We start from the raw sequence: 25,648 nt of genomic DNA, 5'->3' as shown, positions 1-25,648 counted from the left end.
CAATTTCTTTTTATTAAGCAAGGATGATTCAAGGGATATAGGCCCAAGGGAGGGATATGAAGTTAGGGCACAGATCAGTCACAATCTTATTGAAAGCAGTGCAGGCTCACAGAGCTGAATTGCCTCTTCCTGTTCCTGTGTTCCCACGTTTCTAACAGCACAGTGAATTTACCTGCCCCTGATAGACTGCGGTGTTCATGACAGTGGCTCACATCCACTTTCTCAAAGGCAATCAAGGTTAGGAAACAAGTTCTAAACTTGCTAGTGGCATTCACATCCAACAAAAAATTAAAAATACAAACTGTCAGGCTTCTGAAATAAATTATGAAAACCTTATTACAAAATTGAGTTTATATATAACGACAGGGTTCAGAAAAGATTTACAAGGATGTTGCCAGGGTTGGAGGATTTGAGCTGTCGGGGGAGGCTGAACAGGCTGGGGCTGTTTTCCCTGGAGCGGAGGCTGAGGGGTGACCTGACAGAGGTTTACAAAATTATGAGGGGCATGGATAGAGTAAATAGGCAAAGTCTTTTCCCAGGGGTTGGAGGGTCCAGAACTAGAGGGCATAGGGTGGTACAAGTATGGAATGAGCTGCCAGAGGAAGTGGTGGTGGCTGGTACAATTGCAACATTTAAAAGACATTTGGATGGGTATATGAATAGGAAGGGTTTGGAGGGATATGGGCCAGGTGCTGGCAGGTGGGACTAGATTGGGTTGGGATATCTGGTCGGCATGGACTGGTTGGATCGAAGGGTCTGTTTCCATGCTGTACACCTCTATGACTCTATGATACCAGCAAAACGATCAAAAATTTTGAATACTCTTCCCAACATTTGCCACTTTACAAACTTTACAGCAAAACATTAAGAGCTGGTATTAATGTTCAGAAATAAAAAAAAATTAAAAGCTGGATAAAGCAATTCTTTTGACCCTAGGATAGTACTGATGATTAGTTTACTGAGATACAGTGACTTGGATACAGAGGGCTACAGATTAGTGTCCAACTACTTCTATATGATGCAATTACAAGCCAGACTGTAAATGAAATTTAACACTGATGAATGTAATACAATGTACAGCTGTTTGCCTGACCTGAAATGGTTGTGGGATCAATGAGATTGAAAAGCTGAAAGACTTCAAAAGGGACTCTGGGAATGATGGCAGCTGCATTATCTCAGATGCTCAGACCCTGGCAAAATAAGTTTAAAAAGGTAAAAAGCTAAATAAAGTCAGAATTTTAAGTATCTAAAGAGGATTTGTGATGTTTTCATCAGATTTCATTCCACATTAGCATTTTCCGTTTGTGGCACCATCCCACAGAAAAACACAAACACAATTGGAATACATTTTACAGGAAACAAACTCTTTCAGAAGGAGTTAATGTCAGACAAATATCAGAGCAAAAACATTGCTTAAAATCAATAAGGACGCAGGCAATGGTACTCTATGGAATGAATTGATTTCCATGTTCTTGGGAGAGTGGAAATGTCACCTATGGAGAGAGGCTGAATAATGTAGGTTGTAATGTCAGATTGATAACTCTGAGTTTCACTTGATTACCTTAGGGGCTCAGAATGAAATTTCACTGAACACTTCAAACGATTAAATAAGTTTGGTGGAGTTCAACAGGAAAATTGTACATGGTTTATGATGTGAGAAGGCTCACAGATCAGAAGGATATCTCTGGAGCCATACTTTCCTATATCTCAAAAGATAATTCCACTGAAGTACAGCCTTAACGTTTTCCCTACAGATAAAAAAAAAGTATGAATTATTTCTTTGTGGGAAGGATATTGAGAAAACTTTGAAGCTGCTTGCAGTATGTTTTATGCAGGTTAAGTGACAATAATCCACTGCCAACATCAGGCAACAAATGCTTGGATCATAATCAGAGAACCCTGCACTCCAATCAATGTTTACGGTAAATAAAAATGCCAGGAGAACTATTGCAAAATCAAGGTTGCACAAAGGTTTGCTCACAAGATCAACTGAAGGGTTTAAGAATCTTACAAAAGTAGCAATTTACAGAAGTTAATTGGCTCACAGCACCTGCCTTTAAAAGTGTACTTTTATATTTTCAAGTAGGTATTTAGTATGTGTACTCTTGTTTCATATAACGATAGATAAGAGATTCCTTACTCATCATTCTTTCAAAAAAAAAAAGATAAGTCGGGCAAGGTTGCCCAATGTCAAGCCATTGACAGTTTCTCTAATATTCTACTTTAGTGTCCATTCCAAGTATTTTAGAAAAAAATATCACTGGCTTTTGTGCAGGTTGTAGCATGGTCTTAAGGATTTAAAAAATGTGTTCAAAAGGGCCGATAATTCCAAATGCCCACTTACTAGAAACTCTTTTTATTGGTTAGGATTGGTGGGGAGGACAAGAGGTGGTGGCGGTCGTCTGATGGACACCATGTGGACACATCCTTTGTGACTGTATTGAGACAAGGCAAGGACATTTTGGCTTTCCAGGCCTCCGTCAATCTCCATGCAGCTCAATGTTTAAGTGTCTATGAACAAATTTATTCTCTATAAAAATTCTTCATTTTCTAAATGGATTGTAGCAAGAAATTGCTTTGCTGAGTACAGAAAGTAAGCAACCCCACCATCAATATCACAAGTTGAAGACATGCCTGAAGTGTGCCATCAGCACAAATAAGAAGTTAGTTTTTGAACAATTTTAAATGTTTCATTTATTCTTGTACTGAATCCCCACCCCAGTGTTGCTAGTCAGGAAACAACATGAGTAGGATGTGGCTGGACTTGCGGGTACAGGGAGGTAAGGAGGACTGAAAGGTATGCACTGCTGTTCAAAACTCAAAGTGCGGACCTATGACATTGTGAAGGAATAAGTAGTGGTCTCCATTGTTTTGAGGAAGCATAGACTAAGAATTTTCTTTTCTAATGCTTTCATGAAATGTGGCATTGCCAGCAAGGCAGAATTTGTTGTCCATTCCTAAGTGGCCCTGAACGGAGTGGTTTGCTGGACTATTTCAGAGGGTCATTAAGAATTAACTGCATTAGCCACATAGAGAACAAAAATAAAGCAAGGGGACATTTTCCATCGAAACAGGGGCATGAAATGTATAACGAAAAAGGCAGTGAATAAATTAACTACAAGTGAATTAGATGAGCATACGAAAAAGAATGTAAAAAGATACCGAGAAAGTGCAAGGATCTGGAATTAGATTGATTTAATATTTTTACTTGCACCGAGATACAGTGAAAAGTGGAGAATGTCACCATGCTCTGGTGCCATCAGGGATTAAAAAATAAATTACTGATTTAATTTTAAGTTGCAATTGCTAAAACTGAAACAACTACAAAAGTTTATCTTTCCCTCTCTGTAGACTTCATCCTCTCTGCTCCTCCAGTCACCACCGTCTGACATCATCCCCAGGGTCCTGGCAAAGTACTCCTTTTCTACCGCCACTTTTCTACAGCACACTGAGGCTGTGCTTCAGTGCCACAGCCTCTTAGCTGGAGATGGTCACGTTGCACCGGTCCTGCATCTCCTCTGATACTGGACATTGATAGACAGGTTCTGATTTGTCTTCCGTGCCGCCACCCGAAATGCAATTAAAGAAAGCAGCCCCATTGAGAAACAAGCTCTGTCCCAGTAAGGTAAATAGACTCTTGTTCTGTTATTGGCATAGTTCCTAATACAGTATCCCCACAGCCTTCCTTTTGGCCAATTACACATTAGTTAGCATTTATCGTTTTAGTGCAACTGGCTTGAAGAATTATTTTTCAGGTAATCCAAACAGTTTATAGCCATGAGATACAAGAACCACTAATTTCACTGTTTCCCTGTTTTCATATCCAGCCAATACTAATCTAAATCTAGCATATTGTTTTAAACAGCAAAACAGTGATCACATTTCTATGAGATTAATGAGACAAGCCTGCTTGTCCACTTAATGCCTGGGATTTCACTTTGTTTCTAGTCTCAGACTAAAGTCAGAAGTACAGTTAAGGAGATTAAAATGTTCAAGATCCAACAGCATTACTCTTCAGAAACATCTGGCCACAGTACGTACATTTCATCCTTGGATATATGCTATCATATATGTACAAAAACATACATTGTAACTTTATTATTAAGCAAAAGACTTAAAGTGTAAGCAAAGTGTTAACAGTTTAATGCCAACTTGCGTTTAATTTTGAAAATGTATGAACATATGATGTTTTTGTTACAGTTGTCCTTCTCTAGAAGCTGTGCAATATTGGTACCATCCGAAAACAATGTCAGATAGAATTTGTGCAAAAACAAAAACAAAATACAGGGTAACCAAAATATGACAACAGCTCAGCAACTACTATAAACGGGAATCCTGTCTGCTGTTAAGCACGAATGTCCTTGCAACTATGTCGGTGAACTCCAGAGTGCAGCATTAAAGTGCAGAACTATATTGCACGTGGATTGGAGATGAGCAAATGTGGTCAAAACCTTGGAATTGCCTCCCAAATAGCATTCTAGGTCTATCCACAGCACATGGATTGCAGCTGTTCAAGGCGGCAGACCACCATCACATTCTAATGGGCAATAAATGCTGACCAGCCAGTAACAACCATCTCCCAGAAGTGACTAATATCTAAAAGAGAAATTCAGCATGAAATGGGGTGCAATCTGTGGCACTTAAGGGATATTTACACATTAAACACACACTAGGAAGAGTTCAGACATCCATTCGAGTGTGAAAGTATTTTTTAAATGACACGATAAGTCTTCTTCGCTGCCAAACAAGCTCCCTGGCACTAAAAAGTAACTTTTAAAATATGGAGCAGCATTACTTCAGATCTAGACGTTGGATATCAGAGAAGGCAAATCAAATCAATTTTTAAAAACTATTATGTCTCTCTCTCTCTCTTTTGATGCTATTTTTCTTTCACTCTTTTCCTTTTCTTTGCTGAATTTGATTTGACGTTGAATTTAACATTTTCATTTACAGTTTGTGTAACAACTTGTGGCTGGGGTGCCGGTTGTCATGGTTGTGGAGATGTTCACTGAGCTGTGAAGTTGATTTGCAGACATTTCATCCCCTGTCTAGGTGACATCTTCAGTGCTTTGAAGCCTCCTGTGAAGCGCTGCTGTACGGTGTCTTCTGGAATTTATTTGGTTCCGTTCCTGCTGTTTCCGGTTGTTTATTGTAGTGGCTGGTATATTGGGTCCAGGTTTATGTGCTAGTTAATGGAATCCATGAATGAGTGCCATGCTTCTAGAAATTCTCTGTCTGTTCTCTGTTTAACTTATCCTATGATCGTTGTGTTGTCTGAGTCAAATTTGTGGTCCTTGTTAACTGTGTGCATGGCTACTAGATACACCTGGTCACGGCATTTAGTGGATAGTTGGTGTTCGTGGATGCGGATTGCTAGTTGTCTGCCTGTTTGCCCGATATAGTGTTGCGTGCAGTCTTTGCAAGGTATCTTGTAATTTACATTTGTCTTGCACATAATGGATACAGGATCTTTTGTCTTAGTGCGTTGTTGTCTGAGTTACTAAAGGGCTACAACGCACTGCAGCACTCCCAGCCTACGAAGTGAAGAAGAATAATACCTCTACCGAGTCTTCACTAAGACCGGGTATCCCCGTAACTTCATCCACAGATGGCTAACAGACAAACAACGTGACAAGGACATGCCATGACTGAACTCACTAGCCATGCTAACTTAAATAAAGAACATCTCGGAATTGACAGCCATACTTCTCTGACTACTGGATTCACGACAGCTCAGAAACCGATAGTCATGCTCAGACAACAACTCACCAGGACTAAAGACCCGATACCCATCATGTGCAAGACAAAAGTAATTTACAAGATTCCATAGATGCACGCAGCACCATACTGGGCAAAAGGCAGACAACCAGCAATCCACATCCACGAACACCAACTAGCCACTAAACGCCACAACCAGGTGTACCTGGTAGCCATACACACAGATGACAAAGACCACAAATTCGACTGGGACAACACAACACTCCCAGGACAAGCTAAACAGAGGACCGACAAAATGTCTAGAAGCGTGGAGTCCACTGAGTCCATCAACAAGCACATAGACCTGGACCCAATATACCGGTCACTACAACGAACAACCGGAACTGGCAACCAGAGGCAGCAGGAACAGAACCAAATAAGTTCCAGAAGTCACAGAACAGCAGCGCTTAATAGAGGCTCCAAAGCACATGAAAGGGAAAGAACATGATAACAGGGAGGTGCAAGGCAAATAGCGGGAGCAGTAGGATGGAGGAGGAAGAAAATGTCCAGAAGAGGTGTAAACTATATCAGAACCAGTTTCAGTACCTGTTTTCTCAGAAAACAGAAACACAAGTTATGATTTGTCATTGTTGAACACAATGCTGAGTCCAGAAGACTGTAAAGCACCGAATCAAGGGACAAGTGCTGCTCCTCAATCTTCAATTAAGATTCATTACAACAGCAGGAGATAGAGTGGGAATGATCCGGAGAAGTGAAACAGCTAGTGACTAGAAAAGTGTGGCACTTATACGGATTATACGGAAGTATTCAGCAAAACAATTAACCAGTCTTGGCTTGGACGTCCTTTTTTCCTCTGGCTCTGCACTGGAAGGACTTTCTGTTTTTCACTGTCCACGGAAATGCCTGACTTGCTGCATGTATTCATCCAACTTCTAATATTTGCGATACATGCTTTTGTTTTGATACACTAAGACTTAATATTTATTTCTTTTTTAACTCTGATTTGGGGAATTAGGTTTTGTTTCAAGCCATCTATTTTGCACTAATCAACAGCTATGAAATGCAATAGCCAATTGTTTCTAACTGTTTTCCATGAATCACTTACTTTACTTGATTAATGGACAATCTAGATGCCCTTGCAAGCTTGCCAAGTAGGGATTTCCATTAGCAAATCTTAATTGCAAATCAGTACTACTAATGAATCACTAACTCACTTGATACAATTTGAAAAGATGAGCAATTTGATGTAACATGTACATATTTACGTTGGTTTTAATTTTCTGAAATTCCTTAGTTTCAGGAGTGGTCCCAGAGTGGACGATGGTGAAAGTGACCTTTTTATTCAAATGTGGGGTAGGGGAGGGGAGAAACAGAGAGCAGAAAGCTACAGACTAGTTAGCTTAATATCTATCAGAAGGAAAAATGCTAGAAGCTATTACAAAGGAGCTATAGCAGGGCATTTGAATAAGTTTACTGTAATCAGGCAGCATCAACATAGCACTGTAAAAGGAAAATCATGTTTCACGAGTTATTGGAGTTCTGTGAGAAAGTAACAATGTTGTGGACAGAGGGGAACCTGTGGATGTAATATACTTATTTTTACAGAATGCAATTGATAAGCTACCACTGATAAGAAGATAAATGCTCGTGGTGCAAGGGGGGGGGGGGGTAGTATATTGGCATAGATAGAAGATTAGATGGCAACAGGAAGCAGAATTTAGGCATAAATGGATCTTTGTCAGGTCAGCAAGATGGAACGAGTGATATGCCACAGGTATTGGTGCCGGGACATAAACTCTTTGTACTTTACATCATGACTTAGGGGGCAAAATATATAATTATCACATTTTCTGACCACAGATAGTTAGGAAAGTCATTTGTCAAGAGGACATAAAGAAGCTACAGGGAGGATGGTAACTGAGTGGACAAAGATGTGGAAAATGAAGTATAATGTTTGAAAATGTGAACTGGCCATTTTGTCCGGCAGAATGGAAACTATCACCTTATTTAGATGGTGAGAGACTGCAGAGTTCTCAAACATAGGTTTGGGTGTCCTCATGCATGAGCTGTAAAAGGTTAGTATGCAGGTACAGCAAGGGTCTAGATTAGAATGGTGTTGGAAAAGCACAGCAGGTCAGGCAGCATCTGAGGAGCAGGAAAATCGACGATTCGGGCAAAAGCCCTTCATCAGGAATAGAGCCGAAACGTTGATTTTCCTGCTCCTCGGATACTGCCTGACCTGCTGTGCTTTTCCAGTACCACTGTAATCGAGACTCTGGTTTCCAGCATCAGCAGTCCTCGTTTTTTACCCTGCAGGCACAGCAAGTAACTAGGAAAGCGTATAGAATGTTGTTTACTTATCACAAATGGAATTGAAAACAGAAACAGGAAAGTTATGCTTCAGTTATATAGGGCACTGATGAGCCTGCATTTGGAGTACAGTTCACATTATCAATCAACCTTTTTAAGTAAAAATATAAATACATTGGAGACAGTTGAGAGAAGGTTTACTAAGCTAAAACTTGGAATTAGCAAATTGACTTCTGAGGAAAGATTAGACAAACGAGACTTGAATTCACTGGAATTTAACTGAAACACCAAAGAGTGTTGACAGGTAGTTGTGGAGATGGTGTTTTTTCCTTACGGGAAAATCTAGGATGAGGGATCACTGTTTAAAAATCAGAGGTTGCCGATTTAAAAGAGAGATCCGGGGATTTTTTTTCTCTTGACAATCTCTGGAACTTTCTTTCTAAAAAGATGTTAAAAACAGAGTCCTTGAATATTTTTAAGGCAGCGGTGGACAGATTCTTGTGAAACAAGGATGTAACAGTTTATCAGGGGTGTGCAGGCATGTAGATTTGAGTTACAATCAGATAAACCATGAAAGGTGGTCGGCCTGAAGGGCTGAATGGCCTACTCTGGCTCCTAATTCAGATGTTTAAATGTTGTGCTCATTAGTTTGCATTATGTTTAAACTTAGAATCACACAAGTCTTTGTTGCCTTTTTTTGATTTGATCTCATTAATGAAAAATTGTCAATCGCTGAAAATTAAGCCATAACTCTACATTCAAAAGTGAAATGTTTAGCCATCTAAAGTGGCTTGCTTATTGGTGCTTGTGTAAAGCATAGTCTGTAAGGTCCATCAAGCAAATTTGAAGACTATCTTTCGGAAAGATATAATCGAGTTTCAAAGCTGACTAGTCTCATCGTTTCATGTTACTGACACAAAAATCTACATTCAAAAAATGACTAATAAAGAATCCTGTTAGAAACCATATTAGAAGTTCATATTAGAATACATTGGTAACAATAGAGATTTGGGAGTATAGAAGTTGATTATGCAGGCAGGTATTTCAATGAAACTTTGTCACAACCTTTATCATTAAGGAACAAAGGTGAAGTCCCAAAGCCCAGTATTTGGAGCACACTACTAGAACGAAAGAAAAACTCATGAATCAGAAAGTAATTATTTTTACAAATCCTGAAAGCTTGAAGAGGTACCAAAAAATTGGAGAAGGAACTGAAACACAATGTTCTGATACCTTAGAAAAATATGTTACCATTTGAGCTAATTGGTTAGAGATTTTTTGTGGTGGAGATAGGGAACCTCTCATAGTGTATACACTTCTGCTAGGTTGACAAGTTCTGCCCAGATTTTGCCATTATATAGAGGACTGCTCAGAAGCAGACCCACGTCAGGAAGGAGTGCCCATTTCCATTGAAGAGGGCTTCCAATCAGATAAAGGGTCTCTCACACTTGCACACCCCAACCCTGCTTGCAGGCCCCCCAGGGTTTAACTGGCAGTCTGATTATGTGCAGTTGCTACTAAGATACCATGGTGACCGAAAGAAGCCCTTAAATAGCCATTAATTAACTTCAAAGTCCTTAAATAATCCAAAGGCAGGTGGGCAAAACGTTAAAAAATAATGCAGAGCACATGAAATGCAGTCAAATAATTGTGGGGGGATTGTGATCTTTGTACGGTGTAGATCAATGTAATTGAACGTGACAAGGGTTGTCTAGAAGAGGAATTCACAGAACACTTTTGCAACAAATCCTCAAGCAATACATTGTGTAATGAGACAGATAGCAGAAAAGTCGATTCACAAACAAAAACTGTAAATTTAAACAAAACTGATTAGATAATGCAAGGTCTAGTCAACTTTTTACGATGTCAGTTGCGTGTTTATGCCAAGGCCAAACTGCAAAGTTATTCTATCCTCTTATTGGAAATTATAAAGATTTAATTAGCTTCAATGAAGTGGTTAAACCAACTATGGTTGTTGAACAATGTGGTTAAACATGCTGTGATGAGGACTAAAGTTGTGAATCATTTGACAAGCTTAAACATGCTCTAACACTTTATGCTGAGCTATTATGTGGGATTGTGGTTTACAATGGATTGAAGTTTAAGGAACCAGTCGTTGTGTTGAGAAATGAATTAAAGGTCTAACTATGTGTATTAATGCCTTGGTAAAGCAAATGTGGTTATATATCTTGCAAAATGTTTGGAAATGATATGCAGATTTGTGACCTTTGGAGGACTGTTAAGAAGAACAGAGAAACCTGCGAGAGTCTGTGAATTGAAATGCAACAAAATTATGACATTAGACTAAACCAGTCATGAAACAGATTGAATTGTACCATAATGGAATAGACTTTGAGAGAGAAAAGAAAGGATAAAACATCAGACTCTTTCAGATAAAGCACAGTGACAGAAGCAGAATCAAAGATCATCAATCATCAGAACTCTAAGAGACGGTGTCACATCTATCCCGGAGGCAAGGGCGAAGGTAAAACCATCATAGTCCTACCAGACCACAGGCTGCGCTCTCGTTACAGAGATGTCTGGTGATAGTTTAACCTGAGGTGCACCATACCTCAGGCTGGGGAGAGGTTGAGAAGGTGACTCCTTAATGGTAACCTCAGCAAGTATGAGAATTGAACCGATGCAGTTGACATCACTCTGCATCCCAAACTGGCCACTCAACCAACTGAGCTGACACCCTACAGTTGCAGAAAACACAGTGGGGATATGCTGCTGCCTACTTTTAATATGGCATAGTTTAACTTGTGTTGCTTAATAAATCTATTATCACTCACAATCATGGTCTGTCCTACAAGTCCTATGTGGTCATCAGTCACAAACAAGTCTCAAATCAATGAATTTAACAAAAGCTATGAAGGAAGAACAACCATAAACAAATAAGGGGAAACATTTTTTAAAAATGATTTGCATCTTTCCACAAAAATAAATTCAACTGAAGAAAATAACTCAGCAAGGGAGTTTGTTCTGAAGCTTGCACAAGAAGTAAGGTGGCATACGATCTGTTAGCTTGTAATACGAGGGATTGAGTTTCAGAACCAGGAGGTCATGCTGCAGCTACACAAAATTCTGGTGTGGTTGCACTTGGAGTATTGTGTGCAGTTCTGGTCACTACATTTTAGGAAGGATGTGAAAGCTTTGGAAAGGGTTCAGAGGAGATTCACTAGGATGTTGCCTGGAATGGAGGGAAGGTCTTATGAGGAAAGGATGACGGACTTGAGGCTGTTTTTGTCAGAGAGAAGGAGGTTGAGAGGTGACTTAATTAAGATTCATAAGATAATCAGAGGGTTATATAGATTGGATAGTGAGAGCTATTTTTTATTAGGATGGTGATGGCTAGCATGAGGGGGCATAGCTTCAAATCGAAGGGTGATAGATATAGGACAGATGTCAGAGGTAGTTTCTTTACTCAGAGAATAGCATGGGCATGAAATGCACTGCCTGCACCAGTTCTGGACTTGCCAGCTTTACGGGCATTTAACTTGTTATTGGATAGGCACATGAACGAAAATGGAATAGTGTAGGTTCAGATTGTTGCGCCGCCCTGTGAAACCATCGAAGGCCGAAGGGCCTAAACTGCACTGTAATGTTCTATGAAGACAAGAATTAGATTAAACCTATTTGCTTGTAAGGTTGCAATGAGCAATAGCAATTTTGATGACTGAGTGAATTTATTAATAATAAAGAAATAAGTAAAATATGAGAGCAAACCAGCCAGAAGTATAAAAGCAGATTGTAAGCACTTTTGATAAGTATATAATAATGATAAGTAGCTAAAATTAAACATTGGTCACTGACATCACAGACAGGGGAATGAGGTTATGGCTGAGGCAAAGAACAGATGTTTTTGTTGCCTGTCTTCACAGTAGATAATACAAGTTAAACTTTAATCCTTAACATTAGCGACTGAGGAAATTAAAGAAAATTGTATTAGAAGAGAAAAATTATTGCAAAAACGTAGGGGAGTAAAATCTGCCAAATTCCCAGGACATGATGGACTACATCCTCAGATTCTAAAAGAAAGCTGCAGTGAAATCTAATGCTTAGGCTATGATTTTCTAAAATTCCATAGATGTTGGATAAGTCCCAACAGATTAGAAAATCAAAATTCTAACAGTGTTATTCAAGAAAGGAAGAGAGGAAAAACAGGGAACTACAACACATTTACCCTGACACGAGTCATCAAGAAAGTACTCAACTCAATTATTAAGTAGACAACTATGTACAAAAGAAAAGACTGTTAATTATTTGGAAGTTGACTGATTGGTCAAGGCGACACCATGGAGAATACATAAGGAACCTTCAATTATGTTTAGAAATGGCCAGTTGACTCTGATTGTTACCATGGGATATGCACCAGGGAACAGTTGTCCCCCATGCTTTGCTTAATTGAAAAAGGCACAATGTCTGCACAATGTGTTCGCAGAGGACAGGGCATCAGGAAAAGCAGCGTTACATTTAGCTTTCAACAGAATCAGACGGGCAGATTTCAGGGCTCTCTATTCTTGCTGATTATGAATGGTTGGCCAACTTCTAAAGACTTATCAAGGCATTAGTTTAGCAAGGTATCTAGTACAGAAGTGCCCTATTTAGGTTTTGGTGTGGCTATAATCAGGGTTTCGCTTGTGATCTCTTCTTACAATGCCTAAATATTTATTTGGCTAAAATTGAGAACTATGAAATGGTTCAAGCTTCTGCTACTGATAATATAATCATCCATTGTATTCAACACTTTTAGAGAACTTTAGGAACAGCAGCAATTTTTAGTTTTTGAATCAGTGTTTTTTTGGTTTCCTTTAGCGTTACAATATTATTCCAAGGTTATAATATGACTCATTCGTTCTGACTGGGTGAATGGACATAGAAGGGCCATGGAAGGTTTATGAAAGGATATAGAATCACAGAATCCTACAGTGTGAAAGCAGGCCACTCAGCCCCATGAGACCATACAGCATCCCACCCAGACCCACTCCTCTACTCTATCCCTGTAACCTTGCATGTTTCATGGCTACTCCACCTAGCCTACATATCCCTGGAAACCTTGGGCAATTTGCATGGTCAATCCACCTAACCTATACATCTTTGGACTGTGGGAGGAAACCAGAGCACCTGAAGGAAACCCACACAGACAGTCACCCAAGAGTGGAATCAAACACGGGTCCCTGGCACTGTGAGGCAGCAGTGCTAACCACTGAGCCACCATGTCATCTAGAATATGGCATGGAGAGTTTTTAAGGGCTGAAGGGGTATGAACTAGCGGGAATAACTGGTTTTAACAGCACTGATACAAAGCTTCAGAGAACTGGGCCTTGTAAGTAATCTAACTCGGCACTTGCATGCCTCAGTCACTGACTACAATTACTTCCAGGATCAATAATCCCAATTTGATGTTGCCTCTACTAAGAGAAATCAAGCCATATCATAGCCTTTTAAATAAGGAGGGCATACGCAGTCAGGCAATTCCCTGACTCCAGCAACCCACGTCCCTAGTGAGAACCTGGCCCCTACCTCTCATAAGACACGTCACTTTTGTGTGAAGTACCAGATGTAACAACTGGCACCATGGTACAATGCAAGAGTGTACCTTGGAAACAAAGATGAAGAGATGGCAGAACTGCAGGAGGTTACAGCAATGTGTTTTATAAAGGGAATAGCTCAAAAATAATACTGGAAGTGAAATTACGGAAGGTGACATTTGCCAAAGTTAATTTGTAGTCCAGTTTGATAGTTCATATTAGTAAGCTAAGTAGTTCTACCCAGTAACTTTGAAAAGCGAGAATAGAATAGTTTACGGATTACCTTTTCATGTTCAACAAGGCCCAAGGGATCCCAGTGGGGGTGTTAAAGGCAGGCAGCAGTTTCTCCCCTAGTTCCACTGCTTTAGTTCTGAAAACCTGCAAAAAAATGAAAACAGCAATGCAGCAAATATTAACACACACATACTAAAACAAAATTGCAGAAAATATAGACTGTAATGTATAAAAAAAACTTCATGAAACATAAAACACACAAAATAGGAGTAGATTGACACAGCTGAACTTGGGTTTCAAATTCACTTTCCTGTCCAATCCTCATTTCTCTCAATTCCACAAGAGAACAAATGTATTCAATGTAGGAGCATTCTTTGTAGTAAAGAATTGCCGAGATAGTTGCAAATCTTTGAATAACCTTTTCTTCATCTCATTCCTAATGATCATAGTTTTATTCAATCATGGGAAAAAGACTACTCTATCTAGTGGCTTCAGAATCTTGAATAGTTCAAATCGATCACCTGTCATTCTTTTAATCTTCAGAGAATTTATATCCAATTTGCTCAGTCTCTAATCATTGGATGAATTCCTCATCCCAGGGACTAAGTTAATGAACTTATACTTTATTACCTCCAAAGCAAGTCTATCTTTTCTTAAATGTGGAGATCAGAACTGAGCAAAGTTTTCCAGATGTGGTCTCACCAAAAATCCTGCACAATTAGAATAAGATTTCTTTCCAGTACTACAATACTTTGCAATAAAGGCCAACATATAATTTGCCTTTCTAATTGTTTCCCATTCTCACATGCTAACTTGCTGAACTCATCCTCTGAGCACAGCCAGATGTTTTGAATTTACAAGTTCCACATCTTGAAAAAAAATTCTGCTTTTCTATTCTTGCTTATTTTTTTTGTAGTCTCTATGTCCTCCCTATTGCTTATTTGACCACCTAGCTTAATATCATTAGTTATATTTCTCTCTTAATACAGTTATTAATATAGATTGTCAATTATGGAGGCCCCAGAACTGACATTTTTAACATTCCACTATTCTTTGTTCGCCAATTTAAACTGTTCTGTGCATGCCAATTCTCTGCTTCTTGTTTATTAACCAATAATCTATCCATGCTAATACATTCATTACCCAAACTCCACAAGCTCTTATCTTGCCTATTAACCTTTTGTATGATACCTTATTGACTGCATTTTAGAAATCCATTGGTTCCTTTTACCTACTCTATTAGTAATACCCTCAAATATTTCCAATATTTTTGTCGAACATAATTTCCCTCTAGTAAAGCCATTTTAATTGCTCTAATCATGCTTTGTTTTTCTAAGAATATTGTTAATAATTTGTTGGCCTAAATGACATGTAGTATCCTGTTTCCTTGTTCCCAGCATTCTTAAAAATGACTATTTACAATCTCCATCCGTGACTTGGATGAAGGTACTAAATTTATGACTGCTGAATGGCTTAAGGATATGTGGGAAAGTATGGTTAAAAGGGGACATAAATAATCTGCAAAGGGATACAGGCAGATTAAACAGTGGGGGAAAACGTAGAAAATGAAGATGTGCCAAAATCTGAATTTGTCCACTTTGCTATGAATAGCACAAAGCAGCACACTTTTTTAAAAAATGAAATGTGACTGCAAAATTCTACGATGCAGAGAGACCAGGGTGTCCTGGCAAATGAAGATTAAGCAGATACAGTAAATGATTAGGAAGGCAATGGGAATATTGTTGATTACAAGGATAATGGAATAATGAAGCAGGGATGCTCAGCTACAGTGATACAGCGCATCGGTGAGAGCACATAGAGAGTGCTGTATGTAATCTTGGTGTCTTATTCAAGAAAAGACATAACTACCTTAGTAGCTGTTCAAATAAAATTTACTTGACTGATTCCCAAGATGAAGGATTAGTTTATGAGCAAAGACTAGATGAGCTGCGCCTGTATGCTTTGGAGCTTAGCAGATCTTACTAAAACTTGGAAGACCTTGAGAAGGTCAGACAGGGTGAATGCTGAACAATTTTTTTAAAAAAGATAGAACACAGTTTAAAATATAAAGGTCTTCCATTTAGGATGGAGGAAAGCAGAATTTCTTTTTGTCAATTGGCTGATAGCTTTTTGAAGTCTCATCCCCAGAGAACAATGGAAACAGTCATTGAATATTTTAAATGCAGAATTAGATTGATTCCTTACTAACCAAAGAATCAAAGAATTAAGAGGTAGGCAGGAAAGTAGAGTTCTGGCCACAAACAGATCAACTATGATCTTATTAAATGTTAGAACCATCTCAAGGGTCTGAATTATTCACTCCTAATTCTTATTTTTAGAGCTTTGAGTATGGTGCACAAGTTTTAACTCTAAGTTGGGGATGACAAATTCTGTTTGTTTAAAGAAGAGTGCGGATATATTTTAAACCTTACAAATTCACACAACTATTTTTTTATGAAGCTGCCAAATGTAAATTTTCTGTTGGCTATTTAATAATACGTTGACAAAAGTTCAAAATTTGGCAAAATTGTCTAGTTGTGTATGTTCGTTTTTTCTTGCTCAGTGAAGAGAATATTCTTCCTGCATCTGTCCAGCTGCAAGCCAATTACGTACCGAAAGTACAGTGTTAATGTGGATCTCCACAAGCTACAGTAAATAATAATGGGAAAAAAATCACAGATTATAAGAACAACAATGGATGAACTTAGTAGAACTGACATCAAGTAAGCAGTTTTTATTTGTTTTCATTAGTTAGAGTATTATTATGACACTTTGGCTTTAAGACATCCTTTTTTTAAAATGAAGAAAGGTTCAGACAGAGGGGTGAGCAGTCTGTTCAAAACCAGTAAAGTAAACAGTTTGTGAGGTCACAGTTTTTTTTTAAAAAGTTGGAACAATAGAAGCAACTGAATGGGTGGGGTCATGCTACCACAGAAGCAGGATTTTTAGTAGTAGCTTTCTGCAGTTGCTGGGGTCTTGAAGCTAGGTGTGGAAGCTCTTCTTCCTCTCTCTGTTACAGCTAAAAACTGGGGTTCTCTTCCTGCTGTTAGAATTGCACGAGAGACTACCTATTTTATTGAATTTGCCTTTGCCAAGGGTGTGCTTATGGGATGTTATGAGATTAAAACAGTTAACTGGTATAGTTAATACATATTATTTTGTTAAGCATTTCGATTGTTATAGTTAAGCTAATTCTTTTCTTTTCATTTTGTCTATATTTCTATACTACTATTTTACTTATAGTCGAGCAGTTTGACCCATCAGATTGCAACTGTAATGCAACGCCTTATACTTATCTTTAAAATAAGAAACAGTGAGAGTCTTGACTGTATTCTTAACACATTTTGAGGGGGTTTGGTCAGATCCATAACAATATGAAAATTAATACAGGCTTAAAATACTCAATATGTATACGACCAGGACAGACCAACGCTAGCTGTAACTATTTTCCTCAGTTTCAGATAATACGCTTTTCTAATTTTATTTGTTTGTATATGAAGTCTCTATGGTGCTTTGTAATATGTGCAAAAGTGAAATTCATATGTTCATTCTTTGTTTCAACAATAGCATTTTGCAGAAGACAAGCTATTTCCAACAATATATAAACAAACACCATTTTGAAAGATAAAGCAAGATTTTTTAAAAACAAGACATGTAGCTTTGATGGTACAAAAGAACTACAAATCCCAGTGGAGAAAGAAAAACATATTATTGCTACTCAGTTGGAGCGGAGGATAAAGCAAAAACCAGGGCACACTGTTCTTGCTTTTCTCAGAACACTCAATCATAACCCTTCTAAACAAACATATGTTGGAGATTTTCCAAGTAATTTCTTGAATTTGGAAATGACTGGTGATGGCACAGATCGGCTTAGAATAGACGCACCTCACTCTGACCCCTCTTACTCACATGGGAAATGCAAACTTGGAAATAGTGGTGAAATATTCGTCAACAAAATTATGTTTAATCTGTACTGCTGCAGTTATGCAGACCACAATCACCTGGTACAGTAAAGGGAAATTTAAAAAAAGAATGTGTAACAAGAGAAATTATTTATTAATACAAGTATTTGAAATATAAAACAAAGATATATTTCTTTTAATCAATGAATGAGATAAACTGGTGCTTCATATTTGTTCTACTTCACAAATATTGACTGCAAGTCACAGAATTCCTTTTAAAATTCACAAAGGTAGATCTAATCAAGAATTTATGAAACCCATTTATCTACAATACATCATTTCAGAGGTGCATACCCAACTGAGAAATCAGATAATTTAATCTGTGAATGAATGAAGACAGACAAATGAAATCGATCGTGTTTCTAGCATTAGGTGAAAAATCCGAGTGCTACTGTTAAAAAAATTATGATTGCTTGCACATTTTTAACATTATTTTAATTGATATTTTATTTAGAAAATGATGTGGGGAACCTACAGGAGATCAGATTCTGAATTAACACCAGATATCTGGATGATTATCCAAAAGATGAGTTACTTAATGAAGCATCTTGCAGAAATAATTTAATTTCAATTGTGTTTGAGAATTCAGGTTTCTTCTATTGTGTTTCTTCCAATCAGCTCGCACATAGGACCCAGCAGCACTTGACCTTTCAACATTTCACTGCAGTATCGGAAATGAACAAGAATAAAACTGAAACATAACTACACTAATTTATATTTTAAGGAGCAGTCACTATGGACATTTAAATATCAGTTGGTTGCCCATGAGACTGCTTTACGGGTGACCATTAAGCTCCCACCAGTAATTTCCCTCTGCCACCCCCATCAACTAGTTAGTCTCTCTCTCTACTTCATCTCATAGACAAGGAACTGCACATTTATCCCATGTTTACCACTCAACAGAACCAATCTCTATCTTTCATTCTCTGCCACGTAATCACACCTTGCGTCCTATAAGGCTTGCCCTTTTATTCTTTCTTCCCTCCCTCTCCCTGTGCCTGTTCAGGCTTAAAACCTAGTGCATCTCCAACAGAGTCATTAAAATGAGTTGAATTGTAATATTATTTGTAACGCCCCTCCAAACCTGCTGGGTCTTGTCAGCATGTATTTTTATCAAACTTAATGGTGCAACTGTGAAGGTCATGCAAGAACAGAGAGAATCAGGGGACAGCAGTAACAAAGCTCTGAAGGTGACAAACCAATATGCAGATAGGATTTTTGACTTTATAGAGGGGCGCGGAATGCAAAAGCATAGCTGTTAAACCTTTATGAATCATTGCCTACACTGCAGCTTTTGAGTAGTGCAGCACTTTGGGGCCAGCAACCATAATTCTATGAGTTTTAAAATAGTGATGGAAAAGGATAGACCAGATCTAAAAGTTAAACTTCTAAAGTTGAGGAAGGCAAATTTAGATGGTATTAGGCAAGAACTTTGAAAAGTTGATTGGGATCAAATGTCGCACATAAAGGGACGGCTAGAAAATGGGAAGCCTTCAAAAATTAGATAACAAGAGTCTAGAGACAGTATATTCCTGTTAGGGTGAAAGGCAAGACTGGTATGTACAGGGAATGCTGGATGACTAGATCAATTGAAGTTTTGGTGAAGAAAAGGAAGGAAGCATATGTCTTTTATTGACAGCAAAGATTGAGTGAATTCTTATAAGAGTATAAAGGCAGTAGGAGTATACTTAAGAAGGAAGAGCAAAAAGGGGATCTGAGATAGCTCTGGTAAATAGGGATAAGGAGAATCCAGAGATTCTATAAATACATCAAGAATAAAATGTAGAAAGAATAGGGGAAGAATAGGGTCCCTCAAAGTTCAGCAAGGCAATCTGTGTGTGGAAACACAGGAGATGAGGAAATACTAAACGAGTATTTTGCATCAGTATTTACTGCATAAAAGGACCTGGAAGATACAGAGTGTGGAGAAATAGATGGTGTTGTCTTGAAAAATGTCCATTATAGAGGTGGTGGTGCTGGATGTCTTGAAACGCATAAAGGTGGATAAATCCCCAGGACATGATCAGGTGTACGCTAGAACACTATGGGAAGCTAGGGAAGTGATTGCTGGCTCCCTTGCTGAGATATTTAGATTAGATTTCCCACAGCCTGGAAAGAGACCCCTCAGCTCAACAAGTCCACACTGACCCTCTTAAGAGTAACCAACCCAGACCCATTACCCCACCCCACATTTACCCCTGACTAATACACCTAACACTATGGGCAACTTTGCATGACCAATTCACCTGACCTGCACATCTTTGGATTTTGGGAGGAAACTCACACAGACACGGGGAGAATGTGCAAACTCCACGCAGTCAGTTGCCCGAGGCAAGAATTGAACCCGAGTCCTTGGCACTGAAAGGCAGCAGTGCTAACCACTGATCCACCCTGCTGATGATTTAGATCATCGATAGTCAGAGGTGAAGTGCCGGAAGATTGATGGTTGGCTAATGTGGTGCCACTATTTCAGAAAGGTGGTAGAGAAAGGCCAGGGAACTATAAACTGGTGAGCCTGACATCGGAGGAGGGCAATTGTTGGAGGGAACCCCGAGGGACACGATTTACATATATTTGGAAAGACAAGGACTGATTAGGGATAGTCAACATATTTCTTCTGCACAAAGCTCATGCCTCACTAACTTGAATGGGTTTTTTGAAGAAGTAATGAAGAGGATTGATGAAGGCAGAGCAGTGGACATGATCTATATGGAATTTAGGAAGGCGTTTGACAAGGTTCCTCATGGGACACTCATTAGCAAGGGTAGATCTCATGGAATACAAGGAGAACTAGCCATTTGGATACAGAACTGGCTCAAAGGTAGAAGACACAGGGTGGTGGTGGAGGGTTGCTTTTCAGACTGGAGGCCTGTGACCAGTAGTATGCCAGAAGGATTGATACTGGGTTCACTGCTTTTCATTTATATAAACAATTTCGATGTGAACATACGAGCTATCATAAGTAAGCTTGCAGGTGACAGCAAAATTGTAGTGGGCAGTGAAGAAGGTCACCTCAGTGTACAACGGGATCTTGATCAAATGGGACAATTGGCCCAAGAGTGGCAAATGGACTTGAATTTAGATAAACGTGAGGTGCCGCATTTTGGAAAGGCAAATCAGGGCACAATTTATAAACTAAATGGTAAAGTCCTGGGGAGTGTTGCTGATCAAAGAGACCTTAGAGTGCAGGTTCATAGCTCCTTGAAAGTGGAGTCGCAGGTAGACAGGATAGTGAATGTGGCATTTGGTTTGTTTGGCTTTGTCGGTCAGAGCATTAAGTAGAGGAGTTGGGAGGTCATGTTGCAGCTACACAGGATGTTGGTTAAGCCACATTTAGAGTATTGTCTGCAATTCTGGTCTCCCTCCTATCAGAAGGATGTTGTGAAACTTGAAAGGGTTCAGAAAGGATTTCTAGAGGTGTTACCAGGGTTGGAAGGTTTGAGCTATAGGGAGAGGCTGAACAGGCTGAGGCTGTTTTCCTGGGAGCGTCGGAGGCTGAGGGGTGACCTTATAGAGATTTATAAAATCATGAGGGGCATGGATAGGATACATAAATAAGGTCTTTCCCCTGGGGTGGGTGAGTCTAGGCTGGAAGGCATAGGTTTAAGCTTAGAGTGGAAAGATTTAAAAGGGACCTATGGGCCAATGTTTCCAAGCAGAGGGTGGTACGTGTATGAAATGAGCTGCCACAGGAAGTGGCGGAGGCTGGTAAAAGGCATGTGGATGGGTATATGAATAGGAATGATTGGACTGACATGGGCTAAGTGCTGACAAATGGGACTATCTGGTCAGCTTGGATGAATTGCACCAAAGGGTCTGTTTCTGTGCTGTACTCAATATCTTTCCTAAAGTGCACTAAAAAAGGCCAAAATGAGGGCAAAGAAAAATGTACTGGAATGGAATCAAGGATTTCAATTAAACGAAGAAACTAGAGGAACAGCTGTTGTTCTGCTTACACTTGGAAGGTTACAGAGAGATGTAAAAGAGGTGACCAAATCATTAAGGCCTCTTGACAAAGAGATAAAGTGATCTGTTTCCAGTGGCAGAAATGTCGCTAACCAGAGGGCACAGATTTAAGGCAAATGACAAATGAACCCAAAGTATAGAAGCCTGGAACGATTACAGCAAAGGAGGTGATTTTTTGATCTTTGTTGAAGTGTCGGCTCTCTGTAAGAACTCATTTAGTCTCACTGTCCTGCCATTGCCCCATAGTCCTGAAAATGTTCTCCCTTCAGAGCTTTATTCAATTTCATTTTGAATACCTTAATTCAATCTGCTCCAGTCACATCCCCACATAGTGTGCTCCAGATCCAAACCACTCACTACATGAAAATTAATTTTCCTTATCTTGCAATTCCTTCTTTTTCCCTCACCTGAAATCAGTCTCCTCTGGTTTTTTTGTCCTTTCCACTATGAGAACAGTTTCTCGCCATTTGCTCTGTCAAGATCTCTTTCATTTTGGAGACTTCTGGAAAATCTCCTCTCAAAAAGGCACTCTTTGCCAAGAGCTTCTCTATCCATGGAATTATTATTATACATCTTTTGTGAACCTTTTCTAATGCTTTTACATCCTTCCTAAACGTGGTACCTGGATACAAGCATGATATTCAAGGTCAAATCAGTGTCTTCTAATGCTTTAATGTAAGTTCCAAACTTGTGTTCTCTGCCCCGTGGCAAGGTCATAGTTATGAAGTGGTGTTTTAAAAAATTCTCAAGGTCAGGTTCGTAGGAGAGTAGTCTGACACAGAACAAACGACCAAGAGGCGAGTCTGCTAGAATATGAGCATTTTATCCCCCGCAGCGTCGCCACAACCAGGTCTCATACTACAACGGGTCTGGTTTATACTCACTCTACATGTTACCGGAACTGGGAGCCGTCAGTTCTCATAGAGCGGTTGCCAACAACCCACGCTCGGCGGTTAAACGTAACCCCGGAGCAGACTCACCGAACTGGAGACTTTTCCAGCTGATATACTCTTTTCCAGATATAAACATTCATGTGAACAGCAGAGCAAGGCTAAAAAACACATTCCATTCTGGTTACATACAGATAAGAAGATTCACACGGGAAGGTGTATAACAAGATTCACACGGGACTAAGCGACACCTTCCATTTTCGGTTAGAGCAGAGCAAGGCTAAAAAACACATTCCATTCTGGTTACATACAGATAAGAAGATTCACACGGGAAGGTGTGTAATAAGATTCACACGGGACTAAGCAACACCTCCATTCCGGTTAGATTCACACATGTATTGGGACATAATTTTTAACCGTTTCACCACATTCCACTGCTTGGCCCAATACATGTGTTACATTAAGATTCACACATGTATTGGGACATAATTTTTTAACCGTTTCACCACAAGTGGTAATGTTCATGTTTCACTGGATCCACTCATTTTCCTGGTGTCTTACAGAGCATCTGGGTTGGAGAAGGAATTCTATGTTTTAGTTTTCTGAAGGAGCAGAATCATCTGCACCAGTTCCCTGAAGTCCCAGCAATTATACCTGGCCAAATGCAGTCGCACTTATTGCTCATCATGTAATAACCTTCTCATTACTGAACAATAATCTCTACAGTAATGTATCTTCTGCCACTAATCATTAGATAGATCTAAGGGAAAGGAAGAATGGTAACAGTGAACAATGATAAACAATCCTTAGCCAGTATCCAAACTGGTTGGTATAGGTGGCAAATACTGCAAGCTGCCAGCAGTGGTTATCTGAAAAAATAGCTTCCACTTCTCTGCTTTAAATATCATTTGTCACTTGGCTGTGCATTCCAGCCTATCACTGCCTTCTACAATACAACAGAGTTAACATTTTGAGTCCAGTGACCCTTTGCAGAAGTTCTGAGGAAGAGTCACTGGACCTGAAACATGGACTTTGTTCTTTCTCCAACAGATATTGCCAGACCTGTTGTGTTTCTCTGATTTTGTTTTAGATTTCCAGCATCTGCAGTTTGTGTTTATTATATCAATTTTTTGGGGATTTAAGACTATTCTATTTACAGCTCAGTCAAGCTTCGTGACCTATTGCAATTCAGTCATTCACATCCAAAACTAGGGCATTAAAATATCTGCAGTCCTCCACTTTCTCCATTAAAATATAATCAAGAAATAGTCTCAGTGCCAATCATCGGGAATGTCACTTTATACCTTGATGTGGAGGTGCCAGTGTTGGATTGGGGTGGACAAAGTTAAGAATCATACAACACCAGGTTATAGTTCAACAGGTTTATTTTCAAAGTACAAGCTTTCGGAGTGCTGCTCCTTCATCAGGTAGCTAGTGGGGCAGGATTGTGGACACAGAATTTATAGTAAAAGATCAAAGTGTCATACATCTGATGCGATGTATTGAACAAACCTAGATTGCTGTTAAGTCTTTAATCACTTAGAATGGGATTGCAAGTCTCGAGTCATTAATATGCATATCCCAGAAATTCTTTCGTCACATTTCTGAGATAACTTAAAGTTTTCTAAAAAAAAGGTGATATGTCAACTCAGACAATGCATTAAAGGTGTGAGGTTAGAGTCTGTCTGTATTCCAACTCGTGTCAGACTGGTTCGATTTCCAAAGTAGGAATTTATAAAATGTCACATGGACTGACTGCCTGCAGATAGTGTGCTTTTTGAACAAAATAGAACATATGTGCAAATGCAATTCAATCATAGACTAATATGTCTGAGCTCAAATGTCACTTTTTCAAAATAAAACCTTCAGTTATATCAGGAATGTGACCTGAAGGTAGTTCTGGGATTTACATATTAATGAATTGAAACCTGCAACCTAAGTGATTAAAGACTTAGCAGCAATTAGGTTTGCTCAATACATCACATCTGTTGTATGACACTTTGATCTTTTACAATAATTTGTGTCCTACCATCCTGCCCCACTGGCTACCTGACGAAGTAGCAGCGCTCCAAAAGCTTGCACTTCCAAATAAACCTGTTGGACTATAAACTGATGTTGTGCGATTTTAGTTTTTAACTTTATAGCTTACTTCAGTCCAAAAAAATGTTCATTATTACACTTTATTTCTTGTCATTCATCTAGTTTCACACATCCATGCTGCTATGATCCCTTCAATTCCGTGTGCTTAGATGAATTTGGTGACAGTTCTGTTGTGTTATGTGCTATTTGAAAGTTCATGTGCAGCACACCAACAGCATTACCCTCACCAACCCTGTTAACTCATTAAAAATCTCTACAACCCAGATGGCCTCCTTCTTCAAAGACCACAATTTCCCCCCAGACGTGATCGACGATGCTCTCCACTGCATCTCCTCCACTTCCCACTCCTCTGCCCTTGAGCCCCGCTCCTCCAATCGCCACCAGGACAGAACCCCACTGGTCCTCACCTACCACCCCACCAACCTCCATATACATCATATCATCCGTCGCCATTTCCGCCACCTCCAAATGGACCCCACCACCAGGGATATATTTCCCTCCTCTCCCCTATCAGCGTTCCGAAAAGACCACTCCCTCAGTGACTCCCTCATCAGGTCCAGACACCCCCCACCAACCCAACCTCCACTCCCGGCACCTTCCCCTGCAACCGCAAGAAATGCAAAACTTGCACCCACACCTCCCCCCTTACTTCCCTCCAAGGCCCCAAGGGATCCTTCCATATCCACCATAAATTCACCTGCACCGCCACACACCATTTACTGCATCCACTGCACCCGATGTGGCCTCCTCTATATTGGGGAGGCAGGCCCCTACTTGCGGAACGTTTCAGAGAACATCTCTGGGACACCCGGACCAACCAACCCAACCACCCAGTGGCTCAACACTTCAACTCCCCCTCCCACTCCACCAAGGACATGCAGGTCCTTGGACTCCTCCATCGCCAGACCACAGCAACACGACGGCTGGAGGAAGA

At 39.6% G+C, this 25,648-nt stretch overlaps 1 protein-coding gene across 1 annotated transcript in view; it reads right to left on the bottom strand.

The window, feature by feature from the left end:
- Positions 1 to 25,648, bottom strand: part of man1a1 (mannosidase, alpha, class 1A, member 1) — a 460,574-nt gene that overhangs the window by 111,415 nt on the left and 323,511 nt on the right. Inside the window, exon 5 of the mRNA XM_043684356.1 lies at positions 13,846 to 13,940. Within this exon, the coding sequence (XP_043540291.1) occupies positions 13,846 to 13,940 (95 nt within the window). The remainder of the gene's footprint in view (positions 1 to 13,845; positions 13,941 to 25,648) is intronic.

This window comes from Chiloscyllium plagiosum, chromosome 3 (genome assembly GCF_004010195.1).
Source record: "Chiloscyllium plagiosum isolate BGI_BamShark_2017 chromosome 3, ASM401019v2, whole genome shotgun sequence".
Lineage (NCBI taxonomy): Eukaryota > Metazoa > Chordata > Chondrichthyes > Orectolobiformes > Hemiscylliidae > Chiloscyllium > Chiloscyllium plagiosum.
This window is presented reverse-complemented; position numbering and strand designations above follow the sequence as displayed.